General features: G+C 40.0%; 1 protein-coding gene across 1 annotated transcript; it reads right to left on the bottom strand.

Annotated features, from left to right (window-relative positions):
* Positions 1 to 6910: 6910 nt before the first annotated feature.
* On the bottom strand, positions 6911 to 12958 carry LOC102394723 (filaggrin-2). Its single transcript, XM_044944353.2, has 2 exons — positions 12792 to 12958; positions 6911 to 11831 (listed from the first exon to the last, which is right to left on the bottom strand). The coding sequence occupies exons 1-2, from the start codon at positions 12927 to 12929 to the stop codon at positions 8562 to 8564; spliced, it is 3408 nt and encodes a 1135-aa protein (XP_044800288.2). The 5' UTR covers positions 12930 to 12958; the 3' UTR covers positions 6911 to 8561.
* Positions 12959 to 16778: the final 3820 nt, after the last annotated feature.

Raw genomic sequence — 16778 nt, 5'->3', positions numbered from 1 at the left:
AAGGCAAACCATTCAATATCACAGTAATCCGAGTCTATGCCCCAACCAGCTGAAGAAGCTGAAGTTGAATGGTTCTATGAAGACCTACAAGACCTTTTAGAACTAACGCCCCAAAAAGATGTCCTTTTCATTATAGGGGACTGGAATGCAAAAGTAGAAAGTCAAGAAACACTTGGAGCTGGATCATTAGAGGAGGCTTATTTACCTATACTGGACTCTAAGTTATTGAGTCGTTAAGTCCTGTCCCCCAAACCCCCTCAGCAGATCATCTCATTTGTATATTTCAGATTCTCTCTCTGTTTCCTCTTCTCTAGTAGCCTCACTATGGGAAACTGCTTCACTTACCCTTCATGTCTATGTTCTAGTGAAAGATTGAAGACCAGTAAACCTTTGAAACTTTAATCCTAGAAAAAGTTGGTAAAGCCAGAAACACATCTAAGTGTTTGGAAACAGAGAGTGATTCTCCATTTCATCTTTTTTTCTAATTACTTTATGTAGTCATTAGGAAATCATAAGATTTTCATCAGTGATCATCACAGAAAAATGAACAAAATAGGTAATATAAGAAAATTTAATGTATCTAAATAATTTTTAAAAAATGAACAAATGCCTTGTAAATTCTATATTTCCTTGTGTCAAATAGCTTCATAATACAAATAGAGTATTTATAAATGTCTACTGGTACCTCTATGTATTTAGTAAGTAGAACTTGTCTCACTTTCACTTAATATACTCCCCAAAGCTGGTAAAATGTTGCTTAGAATAGGTTTAAGAGTCTGGGTTAGTGGCCTTTTAATTATGCCAAATGGTTTATTATTAGAGAAGAAGCTGACCTCTGTTTATTGGCTGGATTCATTTCCAGTCAAATCCAACATTACCTCAGTCGTGATCCTTTTCTTGTTCTACTGCCTTTTTCTCATTGCCCCACAGCTTGTATACTCACCGTTGATTGCATGTAGTATTTTTATTTATTTTTATTTTATATTGGATTATAGTTGATTTACAAAGTTGCGTTAGTTTCAGGTATACAGCAAAGTGATTCAGTTATGCATATACATATATACATTCTTCTTCAAATTATTTTCCCATTTTGGTTATTGTGGTATATTGAGTAGAGTTCCTTGTGCTATACAGTAGGTCTTTGTTGATTATCTATTTTAAATATAGCAGTGTGAGTAAGTCAATACCAAACTCCCAATTTTTCTCTCCCCCTACTTTTTCCTTTGGTAACCACGAGTTTGCTTTCTAAAGTCTGTGAGTCTGTTTCTGTTTTGTAAACAATTTATCTGTATCTTTTTAGATTCCACATATAGGTAATATTGTATAATGTTTTGATTTTCTCTGTTTAGCTTATTGAACTTAGTATGATAATCTCTAAGTCCATCCATGTTGCTGCAAATGCTATTATTTCATTTTTTTAAATGGCTGAGTAATAGTCCATTGTATATACCACATCTTCTTTATCCATCCATTCATTGGGCAATGGACATTTAAGTTGCTTCTACATCTTGGTTATTGTAAATAGCCCTGCAATGAACGTTGCGGTGCATGTGCCCTTTCAAACCATAGCTTTCTCTGGATATATGCCCAGGAGTGGGATTGCTGGATCATATGGTGGTTCTATTTTTAGCTTCTTAAGTAACCTCTGTACTATTCTCCATAGTGGCTATATCAATTTACATTCCTGCCAGCAGTGTAGGAGGACCCCCTTTTCTCCACACCCTCTCCAGTATTTATTGTTTATAGACTTTTTAATGATGGTCATTCTGATTGGTGTGAGGTGATATCTCATTATAGTTTTGATTTGAGTTTCTCTAATAGTTACTGCTGTTGAGCATCTTTTTATGTGCCTCTCAGCCATCTGTATATGTTCTTTGGAGAAATGCCTATAAAGCTCTTCCACCCATTTTTGATTGGATTTTTTTTTTTTGATATTGAGATGCATGAGTTGTTTGTAAATTTTGAAGATTAATTCCTTGTTAGTCTCATTGTTTATAAATATTTTCTCCAATTCTGAGGGTTGTCTTTTTATATTATTTATGGTTTCCTTTGGTGTGCAAAAGCCTTTGAGTTTCATTAGATCCCATTTGTTTATTTTTAGTTTTGTTTCCATTACTTTAGGAGATGGGTCAAAAAATATATTGCTATGATTTATGTGAAAAAATATTCTTCCTATGTTTTCCTCTAAGAGTTTTACAATAATTGGTATTACATTTGGATATTTAATCCATGTTCTTGGATTGGAAGACTCAATCTTGTCAAAATGATTATGCCACCCAAGGCAATCTACAGATTCAATGAAATCAGTTTTTCACAGAACTAGAACAAAAAAAAAATTAAATTTGTGTGGAGGCACAAAAGACCCTGAATGGCCAAAGCAATCTTGAAAAAGAGAAATGAAGCTGGAGGAATCAGGCTCCCTGACTTCAAACTATACTACAAGACTATAATCATCAAAACAGTATGGTACTAACACAGAAAACAAATATAGATTAATGGAGCTTGATAGAAAGCTCAGAAGTAAACCCACACATGTATGATTGGTTAATCTATGACAAAGGTTGTTGAGTCACTCAGTCGTGTCTGACTCTTTGTGACCCATGGACTGCAGCCCACTAGGCTCCTCTGTCCATGGTATTTCCCAGGCAAAAATACTGGACTGGGTTACCATTTCCTACTCCAGGGGATCTTCCTGGCCCAGGAATCAATCTCACATCTCCTGCTAGTCTCCTGCATTGCACGCAGATTCTTTACCACCGAGCCACTGGGGATTTTGACAAAGGAGGCAAGACAATATAATGGAGATAAATGGTGCTGGGAAAACTGGACAACTATGTGTAAAAGGATGAAATTAAAACATTCTTTAACACCATACATAAAAATAAACTATGTGTAGTATTATTTTAAAAGGTCCTTTCTGGTTATCTCATAACTCAAAACACAGAAGTCTCTCATAACACAGAGGACTATGACTTAGCAGTAGTAGTAGTGTTAGTCGCTCAGTCATGTCTGACTCTTTTTGACCCCATGGACTATAGCCTGCAAGGCTCCTCTGTCCATGGAATTCTCCAGGTAAGAATACTGGACTAGGTCGCCATTCCCTTCTCCAGGGGATTTTCCTGACCCAGGGATCGAACCCAGGCCTCTTGCATTGCAGGCAGATTCTTTACAATCTAAGCCACCAAGGAAACCCCAGACTATGACTTACACTCCAACAAAACAACCAGTATGCATGCAGTATGTCCAGTTTAAACTGACCTTCAGTTTCCCATATCTAAATGTCATCTTTATCTAGAAAGTTTAAGGAAAGAAGAATTTTTTTTCTTTGGTGCTCCTAATTTGGCCACTCAGAGTTTCTCCTCAATGCCATATGCTCCTCCCTGGCAGTACAGACATGCTTTGAAGAATGCTTTGACTTCACTTAGTATCCTTTGGTACAGAAATGTTTTATCCATAGAATACTGATACACAGGTCGTAGTAGAGTGAAAATCTCTGATTGTACACACCATATGACTCGTTTCTCAATAGAACTGCATCTAATTTAAGTCTTCACAAGGGTTCCATATGTATGCACTCCAGTTTCTAACCTTTGACCTTGTAGAGCATACCTGCTGTTTCACTTTTACCTTTCATCTTAGAAGGGGAATATGTAATTCTTTTTGAATTATTTTGGAATACTTTTGGTGTAATTTATAATGGGTAATTGCCTTTAATTTGACTAAAGCAAATCATTAATGGTCTTAACAGTCTGGAATATAATTTTTTTCATTATATTTATACTTCAGATGAGTTTGGTCAAGGAATTATGGGTATCACTGATAAATACACACTCACAGAGTAAAGGCAAATTAACATTGATTCAAGGAACTGATAAAGTTTTATACACTTCTAAATTTCATATTTGGAGATTAAAGAGTGGGGAAATTATGAATGAATGGAGTGCAGAGCCCCTGGAAGAATGGAAAGTACTTTGGTTTAAGAATCAGAAACCTATACCCTGATCATAGCAGCACTTCTAATTATCTGCACAACAGGGGCAAGTTAATCTCTTTGAGTCTCATTTACTTAACCTACAATAGATTTTGTTTGGGTGAGATTAAACATGATATTTAAATTTCCAATGATTCTTTGGTAATTAGCATTTATTCAATGATGAAATATAATGGAATTATAATTACATATAAAGCATATATAATGATTGATATAAATTTGCATATATATGCATATAAAGCATATAAATGATGGATATATAGATATAAATTGGTTACCATTTAGAGTTAACTACCATATCAGTTCAGTTCAGTGTCTCAGTCGTGTCTGACTCTTTGCAACCCCATGGACCACAGCTCGCCAGGCTTCCCTGTCCATCACCAACTCCCGGAGCTTGCTCAAACTCTTGTTCATTGAGTCGGTGATGCCATCCAACCATCTCATCCTCTGTTGTCTCCACCTCCTGCCTTCAATCTTTCCTAGCATCAGGGTCTTTTCCAATGAGTCAGTTCTTCACATCAGGTGGCCAAAGCATTGGAGTTTCAGCTTCAGCATCAGTCCTTCCAATGAATATTCAGGACTGATTTCCTTTAGGATTGACTGGTTTGATCTCTTTGCTGTCCAAGGACTTTCAAGGGTCTTCTCCAACACCACAGTTCAAAAGCATCAATTCTTTGGTGCTCAGCTTTCTTTATGGTCCAACTCTCACATCCACTCAGTTATTTGTATGTGTGTCACTACTAGTATAACAATAATTTTATTTCCTTCCACTAATAAAGTAATATGACTAGTGTTGTATTTCTCAAATAGCATGACTTAAAATTTGGATAGTTCTTAAAATAAAATGTTAAAAGCTGGATAGAACATGTTCTAAGTCTAATCAGAGGAATGAGACTATTCTTTTGGTCTTTCATATAATTTCTTTTTCTAATAGTGGCTTGCAATTTTGAACACCCATTGATGAATTGTACTTTAGTTTGAAATCCAAAGGTGAAGATGGAAAAAAAGAAGCTCGAGTTTCTGGGGGGAGGAGAAGATGATGGAGCATCAGATTCTGATTTAAGGGATTATCACTCATTTTGGTTAGAGTAAATGTGCTTTGTTTTGTTTTTTTCTTTTAAACTGTAAATTATGGGGATGATCTTTAAAGTCTGTACTAGTTTTAACATTGTGAACTTTTCCTTTTGATTTTATATCAGTAAACTTTCTACTGAAGTTATTATTTTTTGTACCTATTTTTCTACTCCTTGTTTGCCGGAAGCCGGGGAGAGGCATTCCACTCGTGACAAAGGTCATGAGGAAGGAGGCTCGGCATACGCAAAGGCGGGATTGAGCCTCAGGAGTCCCCCTGGATATTCTCGAGCATCTACCCCCCAAAACCAGAGGCTGCCTACTTTATTGCTTTGTGCTCTCACCTCTGACTTTACTGGGGGCTGTCCCCCACCACCATCTCGCTCTCTCTGTCAAAGAGTTAACTTACAGCTCCAATTAATAAAGTTCCTGGGCAATTAGGAGTGTTTAAATCCAAACCTCTCAGATAGCTCTCTAACTTGCCTGACAAGTTTACCCGGACTCCTACAGCTATGCATACGATTGTTTACAGTCTCCCAGCCTTGAGAGGCAAGGGAAGCTTAAGATATTCAAATAGCTTAGAGCCTCTCAGAAAGTTAGAAACTGTCAGAATAAAACTAGTAAAAGATTTCATTGATGAGCCAATACTTGCTGCCAAGTTTCCACACCCCCTGTATTGTATCCTTGAATGTGTATTAATTAATATAGTTGGTATATAGAAAAAATAAGTAGTGGCCTTGGTGTTAGCAACTTTAGACACTTAAGGTAATAAATTCTTTCCTTTTTTGCAAACCCATTATGCCTCTGCCCTATAGGAATGCAATTTTATCTAACACCTTCGGAAGATGGTGCCAAATCTTAAAATAATTACTCTTGGAGAAAATAAGTCTTATGGTTGACAAACCTTTGTCAAGAGTCATAAAATGTTAATAGGCCTTCTGGCCAGAAGATGATGTAAATCACCTAAACCATTTGTATACAATAAATTTGCAGGAAAGAAACCCTGGTTTTTGATAAGGATCAAAGACTGCTGACTTTGCATGATTTCACATCCCCTATTATCCTCTATGTGTAACTTAGGGTATAAAAGCCCCTGTTGAAAATAAAGCTATGGGCCTTGCTCACCAAAGCTTGGTCTCCCCATGTCATTCTTCTCCTCAATTTCCAGCTGAGTCTCCATCTGGAGCGCGGAGGTCCTCTGTGACCATTTATTTGCCTGGGCTTCTAAGACCCACTCGAGAAGGTGTCTAAGTTGGGGCACCTTCCGCTATTCGAGAGGGCGCCTGTGGCCTCTGTGGTCAGAGCTAACCTGGTGTCACAGGTTATATTGATTTTCCACGTAAACCAAGCTACTCAGCCTCTTTTCTCCACTGAATTTTCCTACTGAGCTATCCTCATTCTATTACTCTTTATTTCTTTTATGAATATTTGAATAGGTCGCTGATGCTGTCTCTCCTTCGAATACCCTGGATCAGCCGGGGCTGGACCCCAGCACTTGTTATGTCTCTTTCTGTTTATAATAAACTCACATATTTTTCTTGCTAGGGAGGAGTATACTTTTGATTGTTTTTATTTGACTAGAAATTACCGGACCCCATTAGCCTCCATTGCTAAGGGATATTTCAATTAATATCTTTGACAGAGAAAGTCTGTGACTCATCAATATTATTTTCAGAGGTTGTGTGGTCTCAGGAAATAGCCACTTGGGGTTATGACTAATAATGATTGCTCTGATAATCACAGTTGACTAACGTATCTGAGATCAACTCCTCAATATAAAACATTACTTCTTATAAATGCTTTGGACAGTGATTAGACTGAGGAAAAGATAAATGTGATTGAGTTTTGCCGTCTTTGGACTTTGAATAGTATCCAGATATTTTCCTGTCATCTAGGTGTCCAAAGGTAGAAAAGAAAAATATGCATCTGACCCCATAGCAGAAGGCTGTATTTGTTTTTGTGAGGATGAAAGAGAAGACAAAATGTAACTTGATGAAACGTTTATTGTCAATTTTTATGCAATACAATTTTCTGGATCCTGTAGCCAGGTGGTCATGACAATAAATTAAAAAACAGCAGTAGAGTGTTCCAGTGGTGGTACAAAAGATGAAAATATTCTAAATCTTAAACTACTACATTTTTTTTTTGTTGTTTAGAACACAGAATATGTTACAATGTTATTAGAGAAATTTTGGCTCCTAGACCCATGTCTCTTAGCTTCTTGGATAGGTTTATTAACAATCAATTAAATCAACCTGGAATATATAAAATTATTTTTAAATGCTCACTTTATTCCAGAGCATCCAATCACTTTGTCATATAGTTCTAAATATGTCCCAAGTGCAATTTACTTCTTCCATCCACTATTTTCTAAGAGCTCAATGATTATGGAGCCTTACAAAAAAGCCTTGTACCAAACAAAAGAAATAGAATACAGTACCACAGTTAAATAGAAAATCAGATATATACCCCCACTACCAAAAAAAGGATCATGTTAAATATCTTAATTCCATGTTGTATGTCTCATTTCTCCTTTGGATTAGTTCTTGAGTTAGTTTGTCTTCCTTTGGTTTCAAATTATTATTCAAAGTAATAGCACCTTTGTTCTTTGATATATTCATAGAGTGGGGGTGTTGCTATCTAAGTAAAAGGAACCTGAATCTGTTCTCTCTTTTCCATGGTAACCTCTGACCTCAGAGTCTCCTGTCTGCTTATCATCAACAACATCCTGATTGTATTTTCTCATGGTCCCTGACGGACTTGATCCAGATTCTTGCTTCTGCCTTTCCCCACTCCATGTGGTTACACTGCTTGATAAATACCTAAAACTATTTTCTTCAGTTCCCAAAGGGGCTTGGCTATCAAGTGAGTGACTGCCACTTGACTGCCCATAGCTGTCCCTTGACTGGCCATGAATATATACTTGTCTTTCATTGGTGCTGAATCCAGACTGACCCTGGTTATGTCCTGATTGTGCATCACTTGATCCCTGTGTTGCTAAATTTGTGCTGGATCTTACCAGCTCATGAGAAGATGATTCTCCTAAGTGCTGCTGGTTGGATTCACATATGTCTATTGTATTGATCTCTGATTGTCTATGCCTCAATTCTGATTGTTTATGAATCTTTTCCCCCCAATACCCCTTACTATCACTATGGGATCTTTGACTTCTGGTTGAACTAGAATCTGAATGGCTGTGGGCTGATAAGGGTTTTCCATGGTCAGAGGCAGAGTGGTTACTAAGCTGACTGCTATGAGTAGACCCCAACCTTACAGACTGAACATGGATGTCTCTTGCCTGTGCCTGAGTTGCTACTGAATGTCTATGACTAGATCCCTGTCCTCCAGTTGTGCAAAATCCAGAATGATTATGGGAATAAATTGACTGCCCATCACTTATTTCTGATTGTCCAGGACTTGAATATTGTCTTCCTATTTTTTCAGTTGCTTTTGATCCCATGTAGTCAAAACTAGAAACTGATTGTCCATGACTAGATGCTCACTTGGTTGCAGCTTGGTCTGTTGACCTAAAAGGACTAGAATTATGACTGCTTGTTCTGCTACCACCAGAAGGTCCATAACCAGACTGCCCATAGTCATATTCGGCACTCCCATAACTGCCATGTCTCCAGGCTTGATCTGATCTACGTCTTTGTCTGCCATGGATCTGTGAGGTAGAATGACTTTTACCAAAATGGGCATGAGTGTGACTTGACTGTCTGTTTGACCATGTGGATTGTCCATGACCAGAGTGCACATGTCCGGTGGTGTTTCCTGACTGCCCATGAGCAGTTCCATGTCTCCCTCTCACTGTGGCTCCTGATTCTCCATGTTGAGATCCGGCCTGCCCATGAGTGGATCCTGTGTGTCTCTCTGAGACTCCTGCATGCCTTTCACTGTCCCTAGCCTCACTGTGACTGGATCCCTGTCTTCCCACCTGACTGGACCCTGACCGTGTAGATTGTTCCTGACTGGAGTGGCCATATCTGGTGGTGTCTCCTGACTGCCCATGAGCAGTTCCGTGTGTCCCTCTCACTGTGGCTCCTGACTCTCCATGTTGAGATCCAGCCTGCGCATGAGTGGATCCTGAGTGGCTCTGTGAGACTTCTGAATGCCTTTCACTCTTGCTAGCCTCACTGTGACTGGATCCCCGTCTCCCTTCCTGACTGGACCCTGACTGTGTAGATTGTCCCTGACTGGAGTGGCCATATCTGGAGGTGTCTCCTGACTGCCCATGAGCAGTTCCATGTTTCCCTCTCACTGTGGCTCCTGACTCTCCATGTTGAGATCCAGCCTGCCCATGAGTGGATCCTGAGTGGCTCTGTGAGACTTCTGAATGCCTTTCACTGTTGCTAGCCTCACTGTGACTGGATCCCCATCTTCCCGCCTGACTGGACCTTGACCGTGTAGATTCTCCCTGACTGGAGTGGCCATATCTGGAGGTGTCTCCTGACTGCCCATGAGCAGTTCCGTGTGTCCCTCTCACTGTGGTTCCTGACTCTCCATGTTGAGATCCAGCCTGCCCATGAGTGGATCCTGAGTGTCTCTCTGAGACTCCTGCATGCCTTTCACTGTCGCTAGGCTCACTGTGATTGGATCCCCATCTTCCTTCCTGACTGGACCCTGACCGTGTAGATGGTCCCTGACTGGAGTGGCCATGTCTGGAGGTGTCTCCTGACTGCTCATGAGCAGTTCCATGTCTCCCTCTCACTGTGGCTCCTGACTCTCCATGTTGAGATCCAGCCTGCCCATGAGTGGATCCTGAGTGTCCCTGTGAGACTTCTGAATGCCTTTCACTGTCACTAGCCTCACTGTGATTGGATCCCCATCTTCCTTCCTGACTGGACCCTGACCATGTAGATTGTCCCTGACTGGAGTGGCCATGTCTAGTGGTATCTCCTGACTGCCCACGAGCAGTTCCATGTGTCCCTCTCACTGTGGCTCCTGACTCTCTATGTTGAGATCCAGCCTGCCCATGAGTGGATCCTGAGTGTCTCTCTGAGACTCCTGCATGCCTTTCACTGTCCCTAGCCTCACTGTGACTGGATCCCCATCTTCCCGCCTGACTGGACCTTGACCATGTAGATTCTCCCTGACTGGAGTGCCCATATCTGGTGGTGTCTCCTGACTGCCCATGAGCAGTTCCGTGTCTCCCTCTCACTGTGGTTCCTGACTCTGCATGTTGAGATCCAGCCTGCCCATGAGCGTATCTTGAGTGTCTCTGTGGGACTTCTGAATGCCTTTCACTATCACTAGAGGACTGATCTGAGCCAGTCTCATGATGTCCAAAGCCTGAAGACTGACATGAGCCTGATCTATGTTGTCCAAAGCCAGAAGACTGATTTGAAGTTGATCCATGTTGGCCAAAGCCAGATGATTGTCCTGAGCCCAATTCATGATGGCCATAGCCAGACTGCTGTGATCTACGCTCATGGTGTTCAAAGCCAGAAGACTGACCAGAGCTTGAACCAGGTTGGCCAAAGCCCGAGGATTGACCTGAACCAGATCCATGTTGGCCACAGGTAGACTGTCCTGATATAGACTTCTGGTGTCCAAAGCCAGAGGACTGACCTGAGCCACACCCACAATGTCCAAAGCCAGAGTACTGACCTGAGCCTGACTCATGTTGGCCAAAGCCAGAAGATTTACCTGAGCTGGATCTATGTGGACCACATTTAGAAGTTTCATTTGAACCACACCTCTTTTGATGAGAGTTTGAAGAGTATCCACAGGAACCAGATCCATGTTGACCATAAGTAGAAGACTGACTTACTCCTGACCCATATTGTCCACAACAAGAGGACTGACATGAACCTGTTCCCTGTTGTCCTCCACAATTCTGTGGTTGACCACATGTTCTAGATCCATATCCTTTCTGCCTAGTAGACTGGCTACAGGAGCTAGGCTCATGTTGACCATATCCAGAGGCCCAACCTCCTGAGATACATCTATGATCTTCTCCACTACTTCCTGATTGATAACCTGATTGAGTATAGCTAGATTGGTTTCCTTGCTCTCCAAATCTACCTGCCTGACAAGAACTAGAAGTGTTTTTTTGTCTTCCACACCCACCTGAATTGCTGGAACCACATGCATGACTTTCCCTCCCACCATCTCCTGAACATTTAGAGCTAGACCCATGTTTTTGTCTTGCATAAGTTGACTGAGTAGAGTTTGATTCATATTCATATGACAGACCACCATGACCTCTCCCTCCACCACTCTTTGATCCAGAATTGTATTCATACCCAGATACCCTAGAGGGACTAACATGTGACTTGTTTCTTTTTCCCTCCAGTTCTTCAGAGCTGGAACCATGTCTTTCTTTGCCATTACTCCATGAGTAACCAGAGCTGGACCCATGACGCCTTTTTCCAGATCTCTTTTGGTTCTCTGAGCTAGATAAACCACCTTGCCTTCTCAGCCTTCTGGAGCCAGACCCGTGTCTGTGTTTTGGAGTTCCCCTAGAGCCCTCAGAACTATAACCATGCTCCTCTCCCTCACTCCAACTTGAATATCTGTAACCTGAGTTTTGTCCTGATGTGTCCTCTTCTTCGCCTTCCGTTTCACTTTCTTCCTCCTGGTGTTGGCGACTATGCCTGTGCTTCTTAGACCCTGAAGCTTTGCAGTATTCTTTGCTGAGAACCTTGTTGCAGGCCATAGCCAGTTTGAATACCATCAGAAGAAACTCAGTAAAGTCCAGTCTTCGGTCATGATCTCGGTCCAGTATATGCATGATGACATCCACTGTGTCTGGATCATCTGGGTTCTGTGTACAAGCAACACACCAAAGAAGACCTGGTCAGTCTAGTCCATATGCTCAGCTAAAATATCTGGGTAAAGCTGTAGAATTGTGGGAGGCTTCCCTTGTGGCTCAGTAAAGAATCTGCCCTCAATGTTGAGACCTGGGTTTGATCCCTGGGATGGGAAGATCTCCTGGAGAAGGGAAAGGCTACCCACTCAAGGACTCTGGCCTGGAGAATTCCATGGGCTGTATAATCCATGGGATTGCAAAGAGTCAGACACGACTCAGGGAATGTTTGATGTTAGGTATTTTAATCCAATCAAGAAATACTTTAGGCTAAAACAGCCTAACAACACCTAGCAGGTGTGAAGAGGTAATAAAAAAGAATAAAGGCCATTGGGATCCTCAGTGCATACAGTTCAAGGACGTAAGCTAGAGAAGTAGATACTCAGGTATGGTAAATAAGGGGGAGTTGAATAAACCAAATTCAGTACCTGGTGTGTTTGACATACATTTTAAGCCTTGCCTGCTAATATATTCTATGTTATGATCTATAATTTTGACGCTAATAACTGAGTCCTTCCCAAGTAAATAGAAAAAAATATTCTTGCATTTTGTTTTCAGTTTTTAGTCACCTTGGTTACTTGATCAACACCCCTTAGACATGTCCCTCTCTATATCTTTTCTTCCTCATTTGCTAGGGTAATTTATAAATTGATAGCACAAATTTATCATTTGCTTTTTTAGAAGGAAAAACCTGGGGACATGAAAAAGTCTGATGGTCTATATGGTAGGAGGAAGAAAATGATCACCTCTTTAAAAATAAATGCTGCCTCAACAGACTTTCTGATGTCCCCCAAAAGTACCACTCATAGTGTGAGCTCAAAGACCATAGGGATTGCACACTTTTTAGCTATCCCTTGGTCATATAACAGAGAAAGTACAGGATGCTAGTAGTTTTCAGTCCTGGTACGTGGTCCTCACCTTCAGAATTGGACGAAACTCTTTCTGCAGAAGTTCCTTCAGCTCATCCTTGCTCAGTGTGCCACATTCCCCATCCTGCTTGGTGTATTTGTAGAAAGCATCAATTATGGTGGCAACACTTCTCAGGAGATTGGTCATCTTTTTGCAGGTTTAAGTGAACCTGAAGGGACAAAAAAAAAGATCCTATCATTCATTTTATTTTAATGCATAAACAGCTCTGATTTTAATAGTAATCATCCCGATTTTTCAAATATCTTGTCTCTTTAAACCAAAATACCTTAACAAGTAAGAATAGGTCAGGGGTGATACAATACACATAAACACAGTGAAAGCTAATCTTGTTAACTTTGAGTTACTTTGCTAAGATCGAGCCATACATGGCATGTTATTGACTGATCTGGGACTAGATTTCAGATCTCCATGTCCTGGATGAATATATTCTCTACACAGCATCTCTACACTTTGTGTACTTTGGTGTTCTGGGTGTTGTCTTGGGGCTTCCAAAATTTCTAGAACTACCGAGATATGTTGCTCCAGTCTTTCTGGCTAGTTTCACTGTTTTTGTTTGTTTGTTTGTTTTTTAAATCAAATGTACCAGACCATCTAACATGCATACCTGCTTCCCCTCTGGGTACCAGCAGCTAAATTGGACTGATAAGGGATTTAGCAAATTAACAATGGACAAAGTGGGCTAACTTTATCCTGCTGCTTCAGAAGCATGAGATAGCCCTCATCAAAGCTCCCAAGATATCCTAATCTCTGCTTTAACCAAACTCTGTTTTCTTTCAGTAATCAGGGGAAAAGATTCAGCAATGCAAACCGCAGTTTGACTAGAGGATGATTAGATCTTAGAGCTCTGAAAGTTGCCACTGAACAAGGATGGGTTTCTACAACACTGCTCGTCTTTTCCCTATTTCAGCTGGGCAACCCAGAAAATACGGCACAAAAAATGACTAGGAAGAGAATGTGGAACAGCCTATAAGAAACAGATTTCTACTTACATTATTTTCCATAACAAAGAAAAATTTATTCTAAAAAGACCCTGGAATAAACTAACTGACCGAACAAATAAGCAAACAAAAAGAAGAAAAAAGAAGGAAATGAAAAGGAGTGAAGGCAGGAAAACCAAATATATATTAACTCTGTCTTAGCTCATACCCCTGGATTTATACCATGAACAATAGCCAACCAAACATCCACTGATGTAGCTGGATGAGTTTTCTCTCACCTGGTTCACCAAAGGAAAAAGTAGGATAAAGCCTGATGCAGCTTGCAGGGCGACGAAGGATTGAGCTACTGGCCCTTATATAGCTAACATGTGGGTGCTGCCTTCTGTGGGTTGGACTGCTTCATTTTCAACAATCCTATCTCTTCCTCTGTGTTTATCTTCCTACTTCTTCACATTCTCATCTGAGATGATTGCAGAAAGGCTGGTATCGGCCCACCCTCCAATATGAGAACATGTCGCACAACACTTTTCTCAGGGTCATACACTTGTGAAAAGCAGAGATTATGTTTTAGAGGACAAACGTAGTTCAGTCCCTTTACTGTCCACCAAAAGTAGCAAAATGTAAGCTACTTGGCAGTGTGTAATAGATGCTTATGTAATTGAAAATGAACCTGGGCCACCAGGCTAACCTAATTAATGTCTTTTTTGCAATAATAATAGCTACTATTTATTGAGAATTTAGTATGTACTAGATACTGTGCTGAATTCTTTTCACATATCATCTCATTGAATCTCTACAACATTTCTATGAAGTTTGTACTGTATTGCATTTTACAGATGAAGAAACAGGTTCAGAGATCATAAGAGCCCTCTCTAAGGTAACTCAGCTTGTAAGTGGAGGAACTAGGGTTTGAACTGTATCTATCTTATCATAATGCCCTTTCTTTTAACCGTTATACTAGCTTACCTCTACTATATACACCTATTACACAAAAAAGCATGCAGTTTTAGGAAATGTATGAAAGTATATAAAAGGAGTATTATCAGCCAGGAAGAGAAGAAATGTACTCTCTGGAAGGCTTTTTTCTAGGCTATAAAATTATGTTAATGGGCTATACATAAAAGTCATTTTTTTTCAGAAGTGTTCAAGGTGAATTTAGAGGGGGCTTTCTTCTAGCAGTCTGCTGTTCATTGGTAGTTTGGCAGTTTGGGGCCTAGACCCTTGGGAAAATGTCATTTATGTACATGAAGTATGTACATGCATGTACATGAAATGTAATACCTGAGGGAACTGCCTGACATGGCAGTTTTACATGCTTACATATTTATTCTTTGCAATAATCCTGTGAGGTCAGTATTATTGTCATTCTCATTTTACAAATAAGGAAATGAAAGCATAGAGAAATTTAATAATTTGTCCAAAATCACATCTCGAAAGTGGCAACACTAGCATAGAAACCCATACTGTCCAATGCTAAAGCCTGCCTCTTAATCACATATATACCACATATTTGGGGTCAGTCAGTTCCTATTTGGGTGCTCCTTCAGGGAAGCCATTTATTTTATTTACCTCACCATCTTAGACAATGCCTAGTACTTAGTTAACAGTTAGAACGTCTGCTCACAAAATGTTAATGGATATACCACTGATATATCCATTGCGTTCCTAGTCAGGGATTCCCTGACCAAAACAACCACACAGAAAGTGATGTCGTCCCATGGATATTATGGTCGTTTTCAGTTGTGTGTATCTTTTGGAATTGTGCTTGTTTTCATTGAGATGACTCTTGTGTCAGGAGGACTTTCAGACCCCCAGACTCCACACTGAAGTAGATTTTTAAGGTCATCTTTGCCCTGCAACTTCAGGATTCTAGTACCATTGTTTGCCCACTCTCAGAACTCTGCCACTCACGCTTGTATTTTTTGTGTTCAGGTCTCTTTTCTGAGTTGCAGATCACACTAGGTAAAAATATTGACTTAGGAGTCAGAAATATCTGAGTTTAAATTTCAGCTCTGTCTCTTATAGGTAGTGTTCCTTGGGCAATTATCTGATCCTCTGAGCCTCAGTTTTCCCATTTCAATAATACCTACTTCACTGTGGAGATAACTTAAGATAACATGTGAAATTGTTTAGTACTTACCTGGCATATAATAAATGCTTAGTAAACTGTAAAATTATTGCAAGATACTGTAAAATATTTTATGGCAATGATCACAGTGTTTTATACATAGGAGGCACTCAATCATGTTTGATAAAAATAAATCAGGAGCTAACTGTAGGCCTTTAAAGGCAGAAATACTCCTTATCTGTCAAAAGCATTGCTCCAGAAGATGTCATGACTTTTTAAATAACAATTTTATTGAGATGTAATGAACATACCATAAAATTCAACCTTTTAAAGTATATAATTCAGTGGCTTTTAGCATACTCACAGAATTGTGCAGCTAGGTTTTAGTTAGTGTTCTTAAGTTTCTTCACTTCTCAATGCTTCAGTTTTCCCTCTGTAATAACCACAAGGTGTTCTTAGTGTCAGGGGCATAAGTGGACACCTGTTAGATCATTTCAGCTGCAATTTTGGAGAATAGTTATGATCCTACCAGAGGCCTAAGCACTATTTGGAAAGAAAACAAAATGATGTAGGGATCAATTTGATGACACCTGCAGAGAATTTTCCTGCCTGGCTTCTGAAAGATTGTTTAGTCTGGTGAAGCAGAGGCCTGGAGTCAGGGGTTAGGGCACAACATACCTTACCATTTCTCTGTATCTGGACCTTCTTCTTGCACTATTCACTCATCTCATCAGACTCTTTGATTTTAGGCCCATTTAGTGAAGTTGTGCACTGTTAGCAAAAGGATTGTCTTGAGAGGGAAGTAACACCTTAGAATATTAGAAACAACTTTCATTATACCTGTAAAAGTTCTAGCTTTGGGTTTTTTCATGAATATCAGCTAAATTTTGTTTCCTATCTCGCCGTATTCAAGGGGGGGCCCTCTTCAAGTTAAATTAGTCTCCTTTAGCTTTCTGTTAAGTTCAAAGG

The sequence above is a fragment of the Bubalus bubalis genome, chromosome 6 (assembly GCF_019923935.1).
Source record: "Bubalus bubalis isolate 160015118507 breed Murrah chromosome 6, NDDB_SH_1, whole genome shotgun sequence".
NCBI classification, from domain to species: Eukaryota; Metazoa; Chordata; class Mammalia; order Artiodactyla; family Bovidae; genus Bubalus; species Bubalus bubalis.
Note: the sequence above shows the minus strand (reverse complement) of the source record. Positions and strands in the feature narration are given on the sequence as shown.